Source organism: Filicampus tigris, chromosome 2 (assembly GCF_054856515.1).
Source record: "Filicampus tigris isolate MCC_2025a chromosome 2, RoL_Ftig_1.0, whole genome shotgun sequence".
Taxonomy (NCBI): Eukaryota; Metazoa; Chordata; class Actinopteri; order Syngnathiformes; family Syngnathidae; genus Filicampus; species Filicampus tigris.
The window spans coordinates 5,844,729-5,864,994 of NC_141218.1; the positions used below are offsets into that span (position 1 = coordinate 5,844,729).

General features: G+C 44.6%; 2 protein-coding genes across 3 annotated transcripts in view; both read left to right on the forward strand.

Moving 5' to 3' along the window:
• synpo2a (synaptopodin 2a) overlaps positions 1-7,511 on the forward strand; it is a 9,585-nt gene extending 2,074 nt beyond the window's left edge. The window contains exons 2-5 of one of the 2 annotated variants that reach the window (XM_086023872.1): positions 38-189; positions 1,252-1,742; positions 2,597-5,343; positions 7,023-7,511. In XM_086023872.1, coding sequence (XP_085879998.1) covers positions 38-189; positions 1,252-1,742; positions 2,597-5,343; positions 7,023-7,511 — 3,879 coding nt within the window. Of the gene's footprint in view, positions 1-37; positions 190-1,251; positions 1,743-2,596; positions 6,602-7,022 lie in introns of those variants that run through there. The other variant, XM_086023871.1, reaches the window with a different exon arrangement.
• Positions 7,512-7,551: 40 nt separating this feature from the next.
• Positions 7,552-15,507, forward strand: myoz2a (myozenin 2a). Its single transcript, XM_086023873.1, has 6 exons — positions 7,552-9,494; positions 9,827-9,916; positions 11,497-11,663; positions 12,634-12,766; positions 14,593-14,776; positions 14,846-15,507. The coding sequence occupies exons 2-6, from the start codon at positions 9,835-9,837 to the stop codon at positions 15,039-15,041; spliced, it is 762 nt and encodes a 253-aa protein (XP_085879999.1). The 5' UTR covers positions 7,552-9,494; positions 9,827-9,834; the 3' UTR covers positions 15,042-15,507.
• The last annotated feature ends 4,759 nt before the right edge of the window (positions 15,508-20,266 follow it).

Consider the following 20,266-nt stretch of genomic DNA (forward strand, 5'->3'; position numbering starts at 1 on the left):
GTGGTGAGTTATGTGACGTGAACATCGTCGTTTGCAGGTGGAGGAAGGTGGCCGTGCTTCCCAGGCTGGCGTACGAGAAGGCGATGAAGTCGTGTCCCTGAACGGGGAGCCGTGTGCTGGCGTGACCCTTTGGCAGGCCCGCGCTCTCATCAACGCATCGGTAGGCTGCCTCCGGCTGCTCATCAAGAGGTAAGGGGACCTCATTTTGCTATGTTTTTGTCAGACTGACTGGGAGCCACACTCAACACTGCACCCCAAAAAGTATTTTCAACAGCTAATTAATAGCTACACTGCAAACACTGGTACTGAACAAAAAGGAAAAAATAATGGAATGTGGAATACGTTATCAAATTAAAGCAAGATTATCTGCTTATAAAACAGAAAAATTTGACTTGGTAGCTAGTCTTCAAAACCCCCACCAGTGTCTTAAAGGTAAGAACAAATATCTTGGCAGGCAAACAAGTAAGATTTGCCTTGATTTAAGTTTTTCTTGGTTGGGTTTTAGCTTTTGTATGGTAGGGTAATTGGACACTCTAAATTGTCCCTAAGTATGATCGTGAGTGTGAACGGTTGTTTGTCTATGTGTGTCCTGCGGTTCAGCGGTTTGGATAATGGCTAAGATTCTAATACGCCCTCTAGAGGCCATAGAAATGACATCAGCACAGTTTGGTTGATAATTTTCTGGCAATGCCCTGGCATCATTGTCAAATCTGCTTTTAGATATACACGCAGGCTAGCATGGTGGCTAAGCGTTGGAAAGGTTTCATGGCACACACAAACTATAAATACTGAAATAATGATAATCTTGTTTCAAATAACCCACAAATGTATTTAAACGGAGTGAAATGTGAGTCTGTTTAGTTGAACACCAAACTATTATTCTTTTATATGAATGGCAACAGGTTAATTGTACCTTCTGCCATCTAATGGAAGAGCATTGAATTGTTCCTCCTGTCATTTTACGTCCCTGGCGTAGATAGATGAACAAAGATACGTTCCCTGCTGTGTGGCAGATCATTATGTTAAACTTGTTGAATATGTTGACAATATATTTCTTGTATATATCATGCATATTAGGTTTATTGAAAACCTCAATTGTCCATAGGTTGAGTTTGAAAGCTTGTATGTGACCAGTTCAGTGTGTAGCTGCAGCTTACCCGCAACCCTAATGAGGACAAGTGCTTTCGAAAATGGATGGAATGAAATTTGTTCAGCGCCATTTAACCTTCAGCATCTTATCTCCTCCTCCAGATCGCGAGGCAACAAGGAACCTTTAAAACTGAGGGAGCTCCACATATCTGAGTCCCAGGATGAGTTTTCTGATGGAGAGCTGCACAGGGATGCTGGTGATACGCCCTCGCTGTCCCTATCTCAGCAGACCTTGGACAACATGAGCTGTACCTCCCTGGGAAGTGCACACGGTGCCGAGGGAGAGCGTACCACCACCAGCGCCACACATGAGGCACCTTCGTCCCCCGGCCGAAAGCCGCTCAGCCAGCGCGGAGTGGTGCGAGGGAAGGAACCGGCAGCATCAGCATCACCGGGGGGGGGCATCCCGAGCAGCGGGGTGGGAGGCCCATTGGTGAGCGCCGGATCCCGAGGCGCAGGAGGAGGGCCCTGCGAGCTTCCCGGCTCTTTTAGCGTCGCTTTCCAAATCCCCTCAGATGAGGGAACGCCCAGCGAGGAGCAGGATTCCGATTCCGATCAAGACAAACCCAACAAGCACCGAGCGAGGCACGCCAGTGAGTACACTGATTGGAATTTGTTGAAAGAAGTCTGTGTGTGTGTCTGTGTGTGTGTTAAAGGTTATTTAACAACATCATATGTGCATTCCGAAGCATGATGTCCAGTGTTCCCGAAAATAGCTTGATGCTCACTGCAGCTGGTAGATGGCACTCGTTCCTTTGAATGGATGTCCAAATATGAATCCAATCCAAAGTGTAGTCAACAAATAAAATAGATATAGTCGATCAGAGCCTTGAAAAGTCTTGATAGTTACCTAGGCGTGTTTTTTGGGAGCTGTTGCGGAGGCCCTAAATATACCCGCAACACGTTGATGATGCCTGCAGAAGTGCGGCCCTTTGACAGACACCAGCATGTGCACCCCCCGAAGCTGTTACCTGATCCTCCCCTCCGACAGGGTGCTTTAACTGTGCTAAAAAAGTGAGTTGGACCCTCACTCTCGCTGCCCTCACCACCTTCAGGTTAGTCTTGTAGGAAATTCAAGCAAGTACTTGTCCTCTTATTGTTAAATTTGTTTAAACATCTTAGTCAATGCTAAATACATAAGTTGCAGACTTGGAATACTTGACTCTGAGGAAATTTGCAACCACTTTATGGGAATCGTAATTTTATGCAACGTGCTCTCCGTGGTTTAGACACGGGTCATAGACTTGTAATTGCTTTGCGGCTTTATGACTTACAAATGAGGGCGAGTACACTGCTAGGGATGGCGTGATAGTGTTTTGGACAAAGCAGCTTGGTATTTGTTGGTTGTACTTTATCCATTGTGTAACACAAACTAATACATGTTGTGTTTTTTTATTGCTGACTTTCCTTGACCAGAAAACCTGTCAATCAATGTGTCTCACCGCAGGGCTCAGACGGAGCGAGAGTCTGTCGGAGAAGCAGGTGAAGGAGGCCAAGTCCAAATGTAAGCGGATCGCCCTTCTCCTTAGCGCCGCGCAGCCCAACCCTAACAACAAAGGCCTGTTGATGTTCAAGAAACACCGCCAGAGAGCTAAGAAGTACACCTTGGTGAGCTACGGCACTGGCGAGGACAAGCGAGACGACAGCACCGAAGAGGACGAAGAGAACACCCAGGGCGGAGTCCATGTTGTTGAGTTCACGCTCGCTGATCAAGACCGGTCGGATTTAGAGAAGCATTTCCTCACGAATGCCCGCAGTGGCAAAGGCGTGCTGACGATCTGCTTGGATAAAAGCCTCCTTGACACTGAGCAGAAGCAAACTCAAATGGAGTGTTTGCCCGAAACCAAGGGCAAAGGTGCCCTCATGTTTGCCCAAAGGCGCCAACGAATGGACGAGATCGCGGCCGAGCACGAAGAGCTGCGGCGCCAAGGGATGCCCGTGGAAGGGGAACAGAAAGTGGATCCCGCTTACACGCAGCCCGCTGCGGAGCATCACGCGTACATGGATGTCAACCTGCACCAGCAGCAGCAGTACCAGCAGCAACTGTACCAACAACAACAGCATTACCACCAGTATCAGCAGCAGCCGTACGAGCAACAGCAAACATATCACCAAGGCCATCAGCAGCAGCCGTACGAGCAACAGCAAACGTATCACCAAGGCCATCAGCAGCAGCCGTACGAGCAACAGCAAACATATCACCAAGGCCAGTACGGCTCCGTGCAACAGCAAAGCCACGAAGCGGAGTGTTCTGTTGGCAATCGCACTGCAAAGCCCTTTTTGGTACAGAACATGGCAGCGACGCCTTACTCTCCTGCAATGACTGGGACTAATCAATATTCTACAGGCCAAGGAGAGCAGATCGCCTCCCGTGACGAGCGCATTTCCACACCTGCAATCAGGTCGGGCCTTCTGGATTCAAAGAGGAAAAACGTTGCCAAGCCCATGTTCACTTTTAAAGAGGCACCAAAGATGTCACCTAACCCCGAGCTGCTGAACCTCCTCAACATGAGTTATAAGAAGATGGGTTTCGAGTCAGGACCCGAGGAAGACTACCTCAGCCTCGGAGCTGAGGCTTGTAATTTCCTCCAGTCCTCACTGTCGAAACACAAGACTCCTCCACCGGTGGCCCCAAAGCCTGTGATTGATCCCGGCTCTGCCCCCTGGTCTCCACAGATGGAAGTAACCAACCAGGACATGCCTCAGCATGCTGAAAATAGTGTACCCACACCTGCTGTAGCCCCCACCGCAGAGACCACCCCTTCTAGTGACCAAGAGCCAACCACTAATGTGCCTGCCCCTGGGCTAACTCCCCCACAAGCCCAACTGGAAGCCCCTGCTAGCGCCTCCGCTGGGCAATCACAAACATGGTCAGCGCCAGAAACCCAACAACAGCAAGTAGCCGTGCAAGAGGGAAACGGTTATGTCAGCTCTTCTCCGCAGCCTGAGACCAATGCTGGGAGAATTTGGGATTCTGCACAAGCAGCCCAGCAGCAATCTACAATTCCCAATTATACGGCACAGGTGCAGCCCGAGGAGCCACCCTCAAGTCAAGCTTCTTTACAGCCTCAGTGGGTGGCACCTCAATCCTCTCACAGTCAAGTGCAGTCTCAGCCCCCTGCCAATACCTGGACGCCCCAAATTCAGGCCTCCTGGAATCAAGCAGAGCAAGCACAGCCACACGCCCAACCGTCCTGGTGTCAACCCCAAGATCCACCTCAGTCTCAAACTCAACCAAACTGGACGCACACTCCGGAGCCACAAGCGGCGCAAATGCAGCCAACCTGGGGTGGACCACAAGAACCGATGCTCCAGCAACAGCAATCACAGGCTTCCTGGACCCAGCCTCCACAAGAAGACTCTCAACCGACATGGGCACTGGCCAAATCCCAAACACAATCTCCTTGGATTCAGCCAGAATCCCAGCCACAAGCGGCGTGGGGTCAACCAGCGCAGCAAAAAGTCTGGCCACAGACCCAAGCACCGGATCAACATTGGGCTTCAGCTCAGCCTCAAGCACAACCTCCAATTAATACATGGCCTCCATCGCAACCTTCTTGGACCCAAACAGCCCAAGCACAACCACAGACGCAGCCTCCAGCCGGTATGAATCAATGGACGCCGATTCCCGCCCAGCCTCAGCTACAGCCATCTTGGGCCCAGCAGCCTCCAGAACAGGCCCAGCGTCCCACTCATCCATGGGGGGCTGAGCAAGGTCCGGCCCACAGTCAGCAGTCCTGGGACCAGTCCGTTCATCCGCAGCCACAGCCAACCTGGCAACAAGCACCTTTGAAGACAACGCCGCAGCCGCTGATAAATGCGTGGCCGCCGGCTCAACCACAAACTCCTGCCTGGGCGCCACAGTCCCAGCAAACATCAGTGGCAAACACTCCACCTTTGCCCAAGCCTTCGAAGACCCAACAAAGCCAGGGCCCACAACGAATTAACGCCTTGGCCTCTGGTCAGAAAGTTTCATCCCCTGTCATCAACCCCTTGGCCACCGTCTTGAACCCATCCGCCAGTTCAGCTTACGAGATGCCGGCCGTCCGAGGAAAAGGAGCCGACATGTTTGCTAAGAGGCAGTCACGCATGGAGAAGTACGTGGTGGACTCGGAAACCGTGCAGGCTCACATGGCGAGTCGCTCCACGTCGCCAACTGCCTCCTTACCAAACGAGTGGAAATACACCCCCAACGTACGTGCTCCGCCCTCCCGGGGTTTCAATCCCATCCAGTCCCCCTCTTATCCGCCGGCCGCGTCCAAGCAGCCCCCTTCTAGTGGGCCTGTGTCCAAAGCCAAGAAAAAAGGCAAACAAGGACCTGCCCCAAAACCACTTGATGTAGTTGATGTTATGAAGCATCAACCCTACCAACTTAGTGCCTCGCTCTTTACGTACGGGCCTGCAGCAGAAGCTGCAAAGGAGCCTGATCCTAAGCCTAGCTGTTCACCCCAAAACCAGCAACCGTATGAGCAAATGGCCCCAGTGCAATCAGCCGGAACGTTTAGCGCGCCGTACCCCCAGCAGACCTTCGATGGCAACTACCAGCCATCGTCTAATGCTTATCCCCCCTCTGATCCTTACCAGCAACCTTCAGGTGGTCCTTACTGGCAAGCATACAACCAACAACCACCTCAATTGCCCAGTCCCCAGTACCCGCCCCCACAGGTCCCTTACCAAGAAGCTGGTAGTCCCCCTTACCTCTCACATACAACAATAGCCTTCCAGCAACCTCCCCCTACTAGCGTAGCCCCGAGTTTCCCTTTAGCTTCACCGCCTGGCTCGACAGCCAGCGGAAACACTGGCTCGGCGCCAAAACCCAAATTTACGGCCAAAAAAAGCTCCGCTCAGGTGTGGAAGCCCACGGTCGCTGAGAGAGAGTGATTCTTGCTCCCAATAGTCTGTGTGTACATTTTATGTTTATTGGAAGAATTTGTATTTCAAAAGTTAAAACTCCATAGTGGTGGCCAATTAGGAATGTAGGTTGAATGTTGAAAGGAATATTGAATAAGCGAATAAATCCACCTGGAAGTCCATGGGATAGGTTGAAGATGGACAGTGACGTAGGATGATGTCATGAATCTCAGGTTGCAATAGTGCCGCCGTCCAAGTCAAAGCTCAATCGCTAAAAATGAAGTCTGAGTCTTGAGTATAGTTGCCCTGCAGCACCTCGGTCAAGTGAATTTATTTTAGGCTGTTTTTTTTTTTTGTCAGCTGTTGCGTCATGCTGGCCGTTATATATAAACTGAGGTGCGCGGATAGCCAGCTTGAATTTCAACTTCAGCCACTATGACCTAGATGAATATATACAGTATATATTCAAACAATGCTGTTACATGAATAGATAAATGATGTTCTTACATTAATTTTGTTTTATGTTTGCTTCTCAGCCGCCATATTTTACATGTTTTGTTCTCCCCCCGCCCCCCATTTTTCCTTTGTGTGTTTCCTCCTTGACACAGTGCACTTTCTGTACCATTCACTGCAGTGCCATTAAAACAAACTCTTATCCTCCTTTGACTTTCTTTTCTTTTTTCCGTTCTGCATGGCTTTTGGGTTTCTTCTATCTTCTGTGTTAAAAATAAAATACAGATTCACGTAATAAACTGTTGAATCTGAGTTTAAATCACACAAACTAGCCTCTCAAACATATTTTTTTACACAATAATGTGGGATATGTCTTTCTCGCTCACTGGACGCGCATCATAAATTGCAGTAGTCCAACGTTTAAAATGTGTGATTTCCTTTTTTCTGCTTTTTCCTCTGTAGCCCTTGCACCTCAATCTATCACCACATGGGAGCAGCATTGCACCTTCCGTATTCTGTGTCAGAAAATTAGTGCAATAAATATGTCTGGGTCTTTCCCCCCTCCCTAGGTAACTGGCAGGAGCTACTCTCTGTCCCCTCCAGGTAGAGCGACCTCCACAGGCCGGCAGTCACCCTCTCCCTCCTCTCGAGCGTCCAGGCAGACTTCCTGGATGGAGAAAGCCCCCAAAGCTCTTACGCCCTGGGAGGCGGCATCCCGCCATCCCCTGGGGCTGGTGGATGAAGCCTTTGCATTCCAGGACCTCCAGCAGAACCTGGCCTCCAGCGTTCGCCTGGCGGCTCAGCGAAAGCTCGTCCCCGAGCCGCCTGTCCAGTGGACTGCCAGGGCGTCCCCGCAGAAGGCGGGCAGTCAACGGGACTGGGGTCCCGGTCGGGGAGGTGTCTCCAGCACTGGTGAACGTGTTGGTTACGGGTCCCTGCCAAGACAGTGGCAGCCTCATAGGGCTGTGAGCCACTTGAGGCCCCCGTGTGAGGGGAAAAGGCCCCCAGTGGGACTGCATAAGTCTCCATATAGCGCCAGTTGCAATTGGAAGCAGTAAGACATAAAGACTCCAGAAACTTAGCATGCCGTAATTGTATTAACATCACATAGAGACTTTGAATTAATTGATTTCGTGACTGTGGCGAGCATTAGTTTCTACTTATTGTATTTGTGTGCGTCCCTCTTTTTGTCACTTTTGCGTTCATTTCAGTTTATTTTTGCAGTGCAGTGATAGTTTCTATATAGCATGCTGATTACTAGCCACCTTCCATATTCCCAAAATAAAGACAACCAAAGCACCCATACTATTCCCATTACTTGTTCTTTAAAGCAGACTTTCCCAACCACTATGCTACGCTGCAGAAAATGATCCAATTTTCTTTAATTGGTCCGAAAATTAAATAAAATTAAAATTACGTACAACAACAAAAAAATATCTGTCTATTAGTGCCAGTAATGTACAGTGACATGCGGAGAAATTCAATACTCTTCCACTAGATGGCAGAAGCTAAGGCAAGGCAAGGCAAGTTTATTTGCATAGCACATTTAATGCACAAGACAATTCAAAGTACTTTACATAAAACATCAAAAGCATTACATAAAGATAAATAAAACAATAAGAATTACACAAATCTAAATCACGAAGAATCATTAGATTAAAATGAAATAAAAGCAAGATAAATAAAAAATTTGATAAAAAATACCGTCCAGATTTCATGCCTTGGCACATGAGAGCAGAAATATTTTTAACTTGGATTTAAAAGTGTCTACATTTGGTGAAAGTTTAATGTCCACTGGCAGTTTGTTCCACTTTTTGCAGCATAACAGCTAAATGCTGCCTCCCCATGTTTAGTCTGGACTCTGGTCTGGGCTAGCTTGACCTGAGTCCTTGGATCTGAGGGCCCTGCTGGGTTTATATTCTTTGAACATATCATATATAGGTATATTTTATACTTATATTTAGATATCCTGGTACAATTAAGTGTATGCATATCCACCTGTTATCATTCATCCCACAGAATAGCTTCATGTCCAACGAGGAAGTGGCTGGTGTCACATTCTGACCATATGTTAAGCTTGAGCACAAATATTGCGGTTTCACGTTATTGCGATATTGCAGTTCCGGCTCTAAAACAAATTATTTTGAAATGTTTGGGTGGTTAACAACCACGTCTTTTACCATTTTCACACAGTTGATTTTATTTTCAAAGTACATATTGATTATTTGTTGCATTAGGCAACGTGTGCCATGTTAAGTTAAAAATCAAATGAACAATCGAATTTTTCTAACCCTTTGAGGATAAGCGGTTTGGATAATGGATGGATGCAGGAATCAAAATAAATATAGTACCTTCAGTGAGCAAAAACCTGCAGCTCACCAATAACATAAATACTTGAATTCTTTCTACGAAAAAAAACCAAACTGAAATTAAAATTAAATAAATGCAGTCTGTACCAGGCCTATAAGATTCATTTCACCAATGCTAGTCCATAATAACACTCGAAGGTTGTCGCAAATGTTCATTTCAACACCCATGCCACAAGAACAGCTTGATGAAAATGATGTTTTTTTACCCATTCAGGAGTTGCAATCAAGCCATATCTGTGTCTAAATAAACAGGCCACATTTCACATCGAGTAAGACAATTTGTGAGTAAACTTGGTCATCATTATTTCATTATACTTTTGTGACATTTATTTTTTTGGGGGTGTGCCGTGAAATTGTCTTAAGTAAAACATTAATGGTTGGGAACCTCTGCTATAAGGAACCAAAAATTTGCCGTTACGCAACGAATCAGCCCGCTTTTGAATGGGCAGTGTGTAGCCCACCCTGCTGACCAATAGACTGTACTGCTCTAAATTTAGGTAGGCCCGCTTCACTTGTGAATGACATAGCAATGACAACACACTTATACCCACCGACCCACCCAAACTCATTCAGTTGTTCCGTCGCTCCGCCAAAGACCCCCGACCCTTCCCCCGGTCCCCGTGAAGTGCACTTCCAAAGAATCCCCTGTGCCAGCAGGTTCCTTCAGGGCAGGTAAGCAACCACCCGCTCAGGTAACGCCTCATTGTGCAAATTTTCCCGTCATTCACACCGCTTGCCTTCATTGCCACGATTGACAAAAGTGTTGGGACACCTGCTAATTGAAGCATTCTTTGCACTCACTTTGGCTAATCTCCACATGCATCGATTGGTGGGCCTGACACGGCTGCCTCGCACCGTCTGATGAGCATGTGCTTGCAGTTTAACGGCCCGAGGTTATTTAAAGAGATGTGCTAACTTTGCCCTTTTCTTTGCCCCGATAAGTCAGCTTGATGTCGTGCATCGGTTTGTCCAGGTCATACTAACGTGTCTTCCCTAATTCCCAGGAGCAGCCATGTCGCTTTTCTCCACCATGACGACCGGGGAGAGAAAAGCTCAGGCCGCAGCAATCTGCAGGGAGTTTCAAGCCCTGGAAGGTAGAGAATATTTTCAATGGCTTGGCCAGGGTGACACAACAGCTCACTGGCCATAAAAGCGGGGTGGCCATAGACACACCTACATGTTCGTTCACAAGCTCTTAACGCCCTCTGTAACTGAGAAAGAAGTCGTTGTTTATCATACCATCCACAGTCAGGGTTTCTGAAATAAAATGGGGACATAACCAGAACTTTGCTCAACACGCTCAATATAATATAAGCAGGACCAAGTCTAAGTAAAAAGCAACGTTTTGCTGCGCATGGATGAATGCCATTTTATTTGCAGTTGCTTTGGTTATAGTCTATCTCATGCACTGATTTGCATTTGCTAGTTAGCAGCCAAGCAGAGCCGACAGTGTTTTGCATACCGTGATTGTTGGCCCATTCATTCAATTCATGTCTAAAAAGCACAATTGACAAAAATATCTCTTAATTCTTCACAATTCTTAAGACTGCTTTTTGCTTGGGTTTGCTCTTGCTTGTATTCTGTATATGTTGAGCAAGGATATGTGTGCATTTTATTTCATGAAGCCATGACTGTGGATGGTTGATAAATGATGACTTTTCAGTCATGTTGTTTCTTTGTTATGGTGTGAAAGTAATGATTTTGAATGGCATTGACTGTTAGAATCAAATGTTTTTTCCCTAACAGATTCTCAGGGATTGTGCTCAGGCCAGTTGTAGGTTTATTCTTAAAATATGTAGTTAATATACAAGTAAATTAATTGATACTGCATCCAATCCAAATGGCAGGAAAGTCACAGGTATTGACATTTTTCCCTAGATGTGGGGTGGCCAGTCAGACTGCCCACGGGTGGCCGTGCCACCACATAGCTCCGCCACTGGTTACTCCTTTGCCCCCACTCTTAATCAATCATTCAACTCTGCTTTGAAGACACAATGCTCCAAACATACAGCATTGTCCTTTTAGTGTCAGAAGTGGGATTTCTGAGTCATCCAATGACGTTTCCACATATCTCTGGCATCGGGTCAAAACCTTGTACCTCCAAAATAACCACTTTTCAGGAGACCCCACTTTATTCAACCATTAGAATTGGATCATGAAAGAGAGCAAGCCTTTTTCACACTTTTCACACTTTAGATTGGTCAATAACGTGTAAAAAATAACACCCACATGTGTGGACTTACCAATCGTAAACATTTTGGGAAAAATATGAAATTCACCAAAATGTAACTTATGAGGATGTGACCTGACGCCAGCGATATGCCGATATGTGTCAATGGGACAATTATTGTCGAGTGGTACAAGCCAAGATGAAATTTTAAGATGAAATAATATAACTCATAGGGTGCAATTGCTGGGCTCCAATGTAACTGTCGTTTCCATATTCATTCAAGCAGTCACACCGTATTGAGTTTACCGACCCGAGCTAAAAATAAGTAAACGAATACTTTTACAGCCCAGTGTAACCCATCCCTTTGTCGTTGTGGTCTCGAACACGTTATTTGAGGCGAGGACAACTGCTGTCTGGCACGAGAAGGCCCTGAATGCCACCGACAGCTGAGAGACGGTCGGACGTGCTCGACCTCGCTCCAACTCGCTCTGGCTTTTTGCGCAGATGTGGAGGTGGATCTCGGCAAAAAGGTGAGCGTGCCCCAGGACATCATGCTGGAGGAGCTGTCGATGGCGTCCAATCGGGGCTCGCAGCTCTTCAAGAAGCGTCAGAAACGCTCGGAGAAGTACACTTTCGAAAATGTCCGCGATGACATCAACTCCCATCTCAATGTAGGCATGGATTGCATCTCATTATGTACCTCATGTTTAAACACAAGTGATCCAACTTTTTTGTGACATCGTTGACCCTAAACTTTTTCTTTTAAAGTGGTTCAAATATAGACGGGATCTCATAGACGGACTAAAGCACAGACGAATGTCCAGCTCTGGCAATTTACTGAACACTGTGAGGGCCAAACACCTCCATGTACAGTTTTTGTCTGTATTATACTACCCCAAGTGACCAAGGTGGTCACCCTAGAGGAAGTAGCACAATGGCCATTGAATTGGAGCAAAAAAAAATTGCATAAACCTTTTGTGGGAAACTGATCAATGTCATCTCCATTCATTTCTACGTGAATAGCTGATTTTAGAAGTGAATGTTTTCAATTTAAAGCGTGGCCACGACTAAAACTCGTATCGTCACTGACACCACTGTACTGTACAGTATTTAAGACATTACTTTGTTAAAGTGCAGTAAAAAGTCAGTATGTTTACACGCTAATTCAAGCAGAATTTGCATTGTGTTGGCCTCTGATTGACTGCTGGTAATGTTACGTAACATTTAGTTTGGATGAAAACCCTCCAGTGGCCCCTAAGCGTCCTGCATACCTTACACATTGCTGCCATCTGGATGCGCACAGCAACACTCAATACTGTACAATATTTTCTAGGCATTTTATACTTGCATTTTTTTTTGTGTGATTTATTTTGTGTGTGTGTGTGTGTGTCCATTTTGGATTGAATTTCAGTGGAAGGAAGTCCCCGCACCTCCCCTCTACTGTGCTCCCTCTTATCTTTGAAGTGAGAAGGACTCGCATATTTCGGCTTTGTTTATTGCTCGGGGGCAAATGGAGGGATTTAGTTTCAAGTTGTCAACATTTCCTCAGGAAGTTCTGGAGTAAATCATCATAAATATCCTGGACGGGGATGACTGGGCCGCAGCACGTGGGGAGAACAATTTGTTTTGATGTCCTTCTAGAACCCGACGGACTCGCGAGCTGATCATGTGAATTCCACAGAGGAGCGCAACTCTGCTGAGAAGGACTCGGGCGTGGAACCGGCCTGCGCACCGGATACCGCAACAGTGCTAGATCCGCACAACATTGCCCCTGGTAGGCCACGCCAATGATCAAACACTATGACGCAAATCCAGTGCTATTATGCTTTGTGGGATAAACATTGGTATTTCGGCATGTATTTCTAAAGAATTCAGATGCCGAAGACACTTTCATAGGAAATTGGCATTTCTATCATGAGTAGATTCCCCCAAAGTTCCAAGAATTGCTTCAAATCAGCCATTTTAGGATCAATTTAGCCATTCAAAGTTCAATGGAGATTTTGGCTAAATGCTACCAAATTTCAACATCGATGTGGAGCAGGGGCGGAGCTATGGGTGGGACTGGGTGTGCACAGGCCCACTCAGATTTACAGACTGCCCACCCAGTGAGATTAATGAAAAAATATATACACTTTTACATTTTTTTCATAATTGCACGTGGTGAGCATGGTGGACAAATTTTATGACAGGCCATAAAGAACAAACCTAATGCAATGAGTTTCAAAATCGAACCCCTGCAGCCAGTTTCACAACAACATTAAAACTGGTAGCCATGTCTATCATGCGTTGCCCTACAAAAAGTCTCAAGTGGTCATAGCCCAAAAGATTTTTAAAGTTATACATGTCCTTGAAATTTTGCCTGATTGCTAACAAATAATGAACCGAATATACTAACATTGAAACAATTAAGATTTGTGAAGTCTGCAGTGGATTTGATGGGGTAAATCATCTTTTATTTGGAATTGTTTTCCCCCAAAATCCACTCACATTTATTTCATCTTAACTGTCAGGGTACCCTGTTTTTTATACCGCAATCAGCTTGGGCGCGTGATGACTGCGTTGAGCATTTCCTGTTTGTTAACGCAAACCCCTCCCCCACCCCTTCGGCCTCCTTCTGCCGCCGCCATCACCACATGGAGCGTATTCTATGAGCTCAGATCCTCTCCTTCCCAAAATGCTGTAGACTTCCCCACAGGTCTGTTTGGTCTGTGCTGCTTCCCCCTGCGGGCAAAACATAAACTCAGGAAGGAGGATTGTTCATTGTGAGTGCTTCGGACGTGACACGAAGCAAACCCCCCCCCCACACACAGTTATGTAAGCCCCCCCCCCGCACACACACACCCTCCCTGAGTTAAGCACTGGCTTTGAAGGATAGTACTTGGGATAGGCCTGCCTCGCTCTCCTTCTCTTTCCAACACTTGCGCACATGGCAAGGCAAGGCAGTTTTACACAACACATTTCATACACAAGGTAAATCAAGTACAATATTTAAAGATGAAATAAACAAACATATTGTTTTTAAGAGTATGTTCTACGCAGGCCCACTAGTTGAAACACGGCATTCTGATTAACATTGCGTTTGTGGAATATGAATTAAGCGGCAAAATCCACCCGTTTTAAGCCATCTCTGGGGGGGGGGCCATTTTGTCACTTCTGTCGACGGAAAATGACATCACAACTGCTCAGGATTCAGGTAACGACCAATCACGGCTGACCTGTTTTCTGATGCTGAGCCGTGATTGGTCGTTAGCTGAGCCCTGAGCAGTTGCGATTTCATTTTCAGTCGACAGAAGACAAAATGGCCGCCCCCAGAGATGGCTAAAAACGAGTGGATCAACACTTATTCCACAAACGCAATGTTTATCAGAATACCCTGTTTCAATTAGTGGGCCTGCTGGGAACATATTCTTGAAAAAAATATGTTTGGGTTGACTTCCGCTTTAAGGCAAAATAAAGAAATAAAAAGTATCTTACCAAAATTACTAAAGGAAAATACAGTGCAAGAACAATATTTTGGAGAATATTATTTTAAAATGCTTTGAAAGATCTTGATTTACTACTATTACTTGATCTACTTTGAACTGCTGTGCAACCCCCCAGGCTACGGGGGTCATTTGAAAGACGTCCCTCCGGAGAAGTTCAACAGCACAGCCATCCCCAAGTCCTACCACTCGCCATGGGACCAAGTCCTTGTCAGGGAACCGACCCTGTCTGACACGCTCGCCGCCTGCCTGTCTGAACTGGAAGCACCAGCGGACCTGCCAGGCTACAAAAGCTTTAATAGGTGAGAATGGCAAAGGCTCAGGCAGAAGGGCAACAAGTGTCCCTTTCGCTGACATGCTGTCATCTCCAGAGTGGCCATCCCATTCGGTGGTTTCACCGAGACGCCCGAACTCGCAGCCGTCCAGAACATCGCCCTGCCCGACTTCCCCGAAATCAGAGGTCGCCCCTCCTTCAACAGGGCTGCTCAGGGGTGGCATTCGACAGGTGCCCCCCTCTACGCTTTGACACCGGAGGCCACGCTCGCCCCCGAGTCAGGTGACCTTTGAACCTGTTCAACTAGTTATCCATCAATTTGATGTGTATGAGGAGGTGATTAAACATTTAGACCTTTGAACCTGTTCAGAACATAAAACAACACTAAATTAGCTTAGCATCTTTATACTAATTAATTTACATCTCTGTCATCATACGAATCAAGTTTTCAAAATAGTTTTAATAGTTTCAGGTGAAAAACATTGAATATTTTGATATTTAACTTATTTAATGCGATGTCTTGGCCCTATATTGTTATTCGAAAAGACAATAATGTAGCGACAATTTTATTTACAGAATGACACATTACAAGAAATTTCTGGCTTTGTGACATTTGAAGCGAATTAAAACATGATGCTCCAGTCAGAGTGAGATAAAACAACCTGTTAGTTAGTCACAAGTAAGCTTATATAGATGTTAAATGTGTAATAATGTGCTGAGATATTATTTTTGCTCAATAAAATTGTGTCCAATTCAGCAGTTCACGTTTATCTCTTCAGCTGTTTGTTTTTTGAGAGAGAAACTATGCAACAACTCAGTGGATGTGGGAGCGAATGCAGACTAAATACAGTACAAAGATTTTATTTCAACTTTTTAAGTTCTGGTTTGTTAATTTTCTCAAAATGGGGCCACGGGCAACCCATAAAAATATTGGCGCAAATCTGCATCAGAGGTGCGGTTCTGGGATTTTTTTTTTTTTCCAATGATGAATTGAATTTTCATTTTATTAATGTAAATTGATACATTTTCCTTCATTTCTCTTTAAATGATGCTTGTGTATAAGCACAAAATTCCAGCATATTGGGCAGGGGGTGAAAATCCAAAGCTTCCACCTAAAGGTCACAGAACTTGCCTGGACCTCCAATGCTCCAAAGTTTCCTGGACCTGTTGAAAGCATACCCCTATTATGGTCTCCTTTTGGCCCAGGAATTAAATTTAGACAGTCCCTGCAGTGCAAACACCCAAATACTCCTCCAAAAAGTGGTGGGATCCAAACTAGGATCCTGTGGCCTTGGCGGAGGCCTTTCTGCCTGTGCCGGTCGAGTGCGAGCTGTTTCCATTTCAATTGCAATTCCTGCCATGGCATCTAAAATTAGCCCAAACTCCCACGAGGCTTTGCTGTGCCGGACAGGCAACTGTGCAGCCTCACAGCAGGGAATGGTTTCACTCATCAATTTCAAAATCCGCCATACAATGAAACCGCAACAAGTGAGCCATGACGAGCAATGAGTGTCAATAAAAACTATGTTAAAAAAAATATACATTACTTCTCTTAATTTAGATGTATAGTATTGTGCCAGAAATGTGCTACTCAGGTTCCAAATGTCAGCCAGAGACGACTTGGAATGTAGCCACTACCTTTCCATTCCTTGCTCTCCAATATTGAATCTTTCTCATTGCTCTGTTTCAGGAAGATAGCAGTGCTGCAAATCGAACCTTCCGAATAGATTTAATGCCCCTCTGCATTAAAACAGACGCGTCAACTCCATTTGAACTGTGATTTTAGCGTTTATCAGAAGGTCCAAACGGGAAATAATATTGGCACATGCTGCATGCGGTGTAGTTCCACCGGTCAAGAAGGGTGGAGAGAAGCCAGACAATTCGATTATTAGTGTCTGACTGCTTTCCCCTCAGGCGCGTTTCACTTGGCATGAGGCAGCGCAGTCACCATCGGACCCTGGATTCTCAACTATGTACTCTGAGTTGATTTGATTTGTTTCAGCCAGAAAAAAGAAAGGTGGATTTATCTCTTAACTCAACTTGTTTACATACTAAAGTCTAACTATACAAAAGTGCAGGGCAGATTAATCTAAATTTTGGGGATTTTTTTTTAACTTACATTTTTCATATAATTGTAGTCATGCTTATTTGTGGATGTGCTGAAGGGGGCATGTGTAAGCAATGTTTTGCATCAGGTGGCCGCCCTTCCCCGCAGCTCCATCAGCAGTTTCCCCCTTGTTGCCTCCGCTCCCTCGGGTTCCAGTCAGTAGCTCAATGCCAAGACAGCGTGCTGACGGCGGCTAAATGACGCCATCCCCAAGCGTACACGGGTCAAGCGGAGTAAAAGCCGCAAGGGCACATAGCGAGCGTGTCCGGATGGGAGATGAGACCCTCCAACATCCGTTAACAGGCTTCGGCTGATGGACGGTCGCAGCAGCTGTCGGTTCTCACGGGAAGGTGCAAAGCCTTATGGGATATCTAAAAATACATAATACAGACCCTGCAGGTCAGCTGGGGTGGTGTTTGGTGACTTGCGAGCTCCTGAAATGAGGCGAAAAGGCGCAAATGGCTGGAGCATGTTGGCCATGAGGTCGTTTTGAATGGTTGTCATAGAAATATTCGTTAGGATGCTCGCGGGACCAATTAGAGGCGTTGCATCATAAGGTGCAGCCAAGGGACTCCGCGACACACTTGACAATGCACCTCCTATTAGAAACCAATTGTGTTATTATACTACCGGTATATAGCAGTGATTTCTCCAAGTGTGGTGCTAGTATCACTTATGGTACATGGGCTCCCTCTAGTGGTATGTGAAAGAATCACTGAATTCAATGTTCAAAGAGCATGTTAGCTTAATCTTTTTTTACTATTCCAGTACAGTGCATTTGTTAAGTACAGTTCAGTTGCATTTCACTTTTAAGTACAATACATTTGTATTAAATCTTTAGAATTTTTTTATTTCAATGTATTGTTATTTAGGTACAGTTTTTAACTACAGTACAGTAGTTGTAGTTTTTCAAAGACAAAGGTTTTCTCAGATGAATACAGGAATTTAAAAATTCTAAAGGCATAACTGTATTTTATCATTATTTTTAAATTATTTTATTTTGCCAGTCGCTTTCCCAGGGAAAACTGTGCGACATCCTTGTTTTATTTTATTTTTTTAATTCTATTTTTTAATTTATTTTTGCCTGAAGCTTGCCGAAAGTCTGCATTTCACCGTGATTGTTTTATTTTATTTTATTTCAATAATACATATACACCCCGCTTTTCCTGTCCTTAACATAAATGTGCTTTTCTTTTCCTATCCAAGTGATTTTCTTCTGGCCTTCTGATCCGAATAGGCCTCCGAAGTTCTGGGCTGGGGGTTCTAGCGCCACTTTGTTGCTTGGGCTAGGCACTTGACAGCCTGGGAACACATTTGTTTTTTTTTAACTGTGAGACTTGCCGTAAGTCTTCAGAGGCGGGAGATGAGCTGCCATTAATGTGTATGAACAAAGGACATGCAGAGATTACAGGCCCGTTGGAAGAAGTCTTCATACATGGATATGACTAGATGAGAAGGCTTAGCATTGCAGAGACACATAATACAGTACATGGCAGTCTGCACTTCTGGCTGCACTCCAGCACCAGTGTTAGACGGTCAAGTACCAATAAGGAAGTGATGCTTATGTCATCCACTTTTCTGCAGTAAGACCACAAAGAAAGAAAAAGCACATCATCACATCATCAGCATGGTCTCGTGAGTCAGGAAATAATGAGCCGCAAAGTTTTCACGGCAGCACACAAATGGATGTTGTGTCATGAAGTGCCCGCAACAGGAAGCAAATATTATTCTTGAAAGAAAAACAAAAAGTCTTCTGTCATCTAATGTACTGTAACAGCTAGTCATTAGATGCAACTAATTCAAGTGTTTCAGCAAAACAAAAATATCATTATTTTTTTTCATTTGAAAAAGACCTTTTCATTAGAAAAAGTGCACAACAGGGTTATTTCACTTTAATATTATTTATTGTTTTTTGCTTTGGAAAAACGTAATGCCATCCCATGATTACTGTATAGGATATTCATAGATTTGTGGCTGCGTGGAGGCCAAAGGTGGCATTCCACTGTCTAGTTTCAGAAATATAATCATTAGTTAAATAAAAAGAAATAAAAAAATAAGCAAATATGAAATTATGTAGTTGTAGACAGATTTTTTAAATACTTGGCAAATGTAGCAGAAGAGTTCTTGTCAGTTAAACACATTGACGTTTTGGTAATACTGTACTTCCTGTATGCAATTTGGGCACCTCTGTGAACACTCCTCTGAAGTGCTCTAAAGTGCCTTTAGTGGTGAGGAGGAAACATCAACAACTCACCCACATAATAGCAGGGGTCTAATGCAAATTATACTACAAAATCAATAAATGACACCTATAATTGTGACAAAAATAACATGCATACTTTTGTAATACATACTCATGTATTAAAAACATATTTTTAAATATAATCTGTAAATCAAAATACAGACATTCTTCTTCTGGAAAAAAAACCCCCAAAACATTTCCCAATGTCAGAAGGTTTCAGTCATTTAAACGCGTTATCGCCACGCTCCTAAAGGTTTAAATTATTTCGAAAGGAAGCGTTATATGTCCCTCAGGGAAATGCGTGGAAGGAAATGGCTTGGTCTCTTCAATTGAGTCCTTTCAAGTACTTCCTGGGGAAAGACTGGACTGTGCTGATACATTGTGACCCCCTCACCGCACACATGCTAAATCATGGCATGCTGTTTCCTTTTGCCTTGATTTACTTGAAAGTGGATCTACACTACTTGTAAATGCTGTGGGATCCAATACAAGAACTGTACGGCACATTTTGCTATCAAAACGCTCACTTTTGATGAACACTATCAGATAATTAAATGGTGTTTTTAAAATGGTGGAATATCTATAGGTGCCCTTAAGCGACTAATTTAGTTGTGAATCGTTGGTGTCCAAGTAAAAAAGCAACATTATGATTAAAGAACTCCAAACAATTGAAAACATAAGCATATATAGAGAATATGTCATTTAAAAAGCAAAATAATTATTACATGACATGTAGTTTTTTATTACATAAAAATGCATGGCACAGTAGTATTAAGAAAATGTGTGTGTGTGTGTGTGCGTGGGGGTGTGCGTGTGTGTGTGCGTGTGTGGGGGGGGTGCTGCAAAACAAAAAAAACAAAAAAAAACGGTCATTTGCGTAGAACATTATATGAAATAAGAAAAAGTGTGTTGGAAGTTGTTCTGCAAAACAAAGAATGATTATACTTTTGGAAAAAGAAAATACTAAAGTATCACGTAATTGAATGTGTGGTGTATTGGGATTCACCCAGCAACTTATAGATAAAAATACAAAAAAGTAAAACAAGTGCTTGCTGAGGTTTGTGTGATTGTCTAAGTTTTGTGCTATAGCATGATTAGCTAAAGTGCCTGAAATATGTAAAACTGAATAATAATATTACAATAATAGTAATAAGCATTATTTACATAGC

Bases quoted from the DNA above. Each gene is read 5' to 3' on its own strand.
- myoz2a (XM_086023873.1), top strand. From the start codon at position 9,835: ATGTCGCTTTTCTCCACCATGACGACCGGGGAGAGAAAAGCTCAGGCC. The intron at 11,664-12,633 runs GTAGGCATGGAT...ATGTCCTTCTAG, and splicing joins ACATCAACTCCCATCTCAAT to AACCCGACGGACTCGCGAGC. The intron at 14,777-14,845 runs GTGAGAATGGCA...TGTCATCTCCAG, and splicing joins GGCTACAAAAGCTTTAATAG to AGTGGCCATCCCATTCGGTG.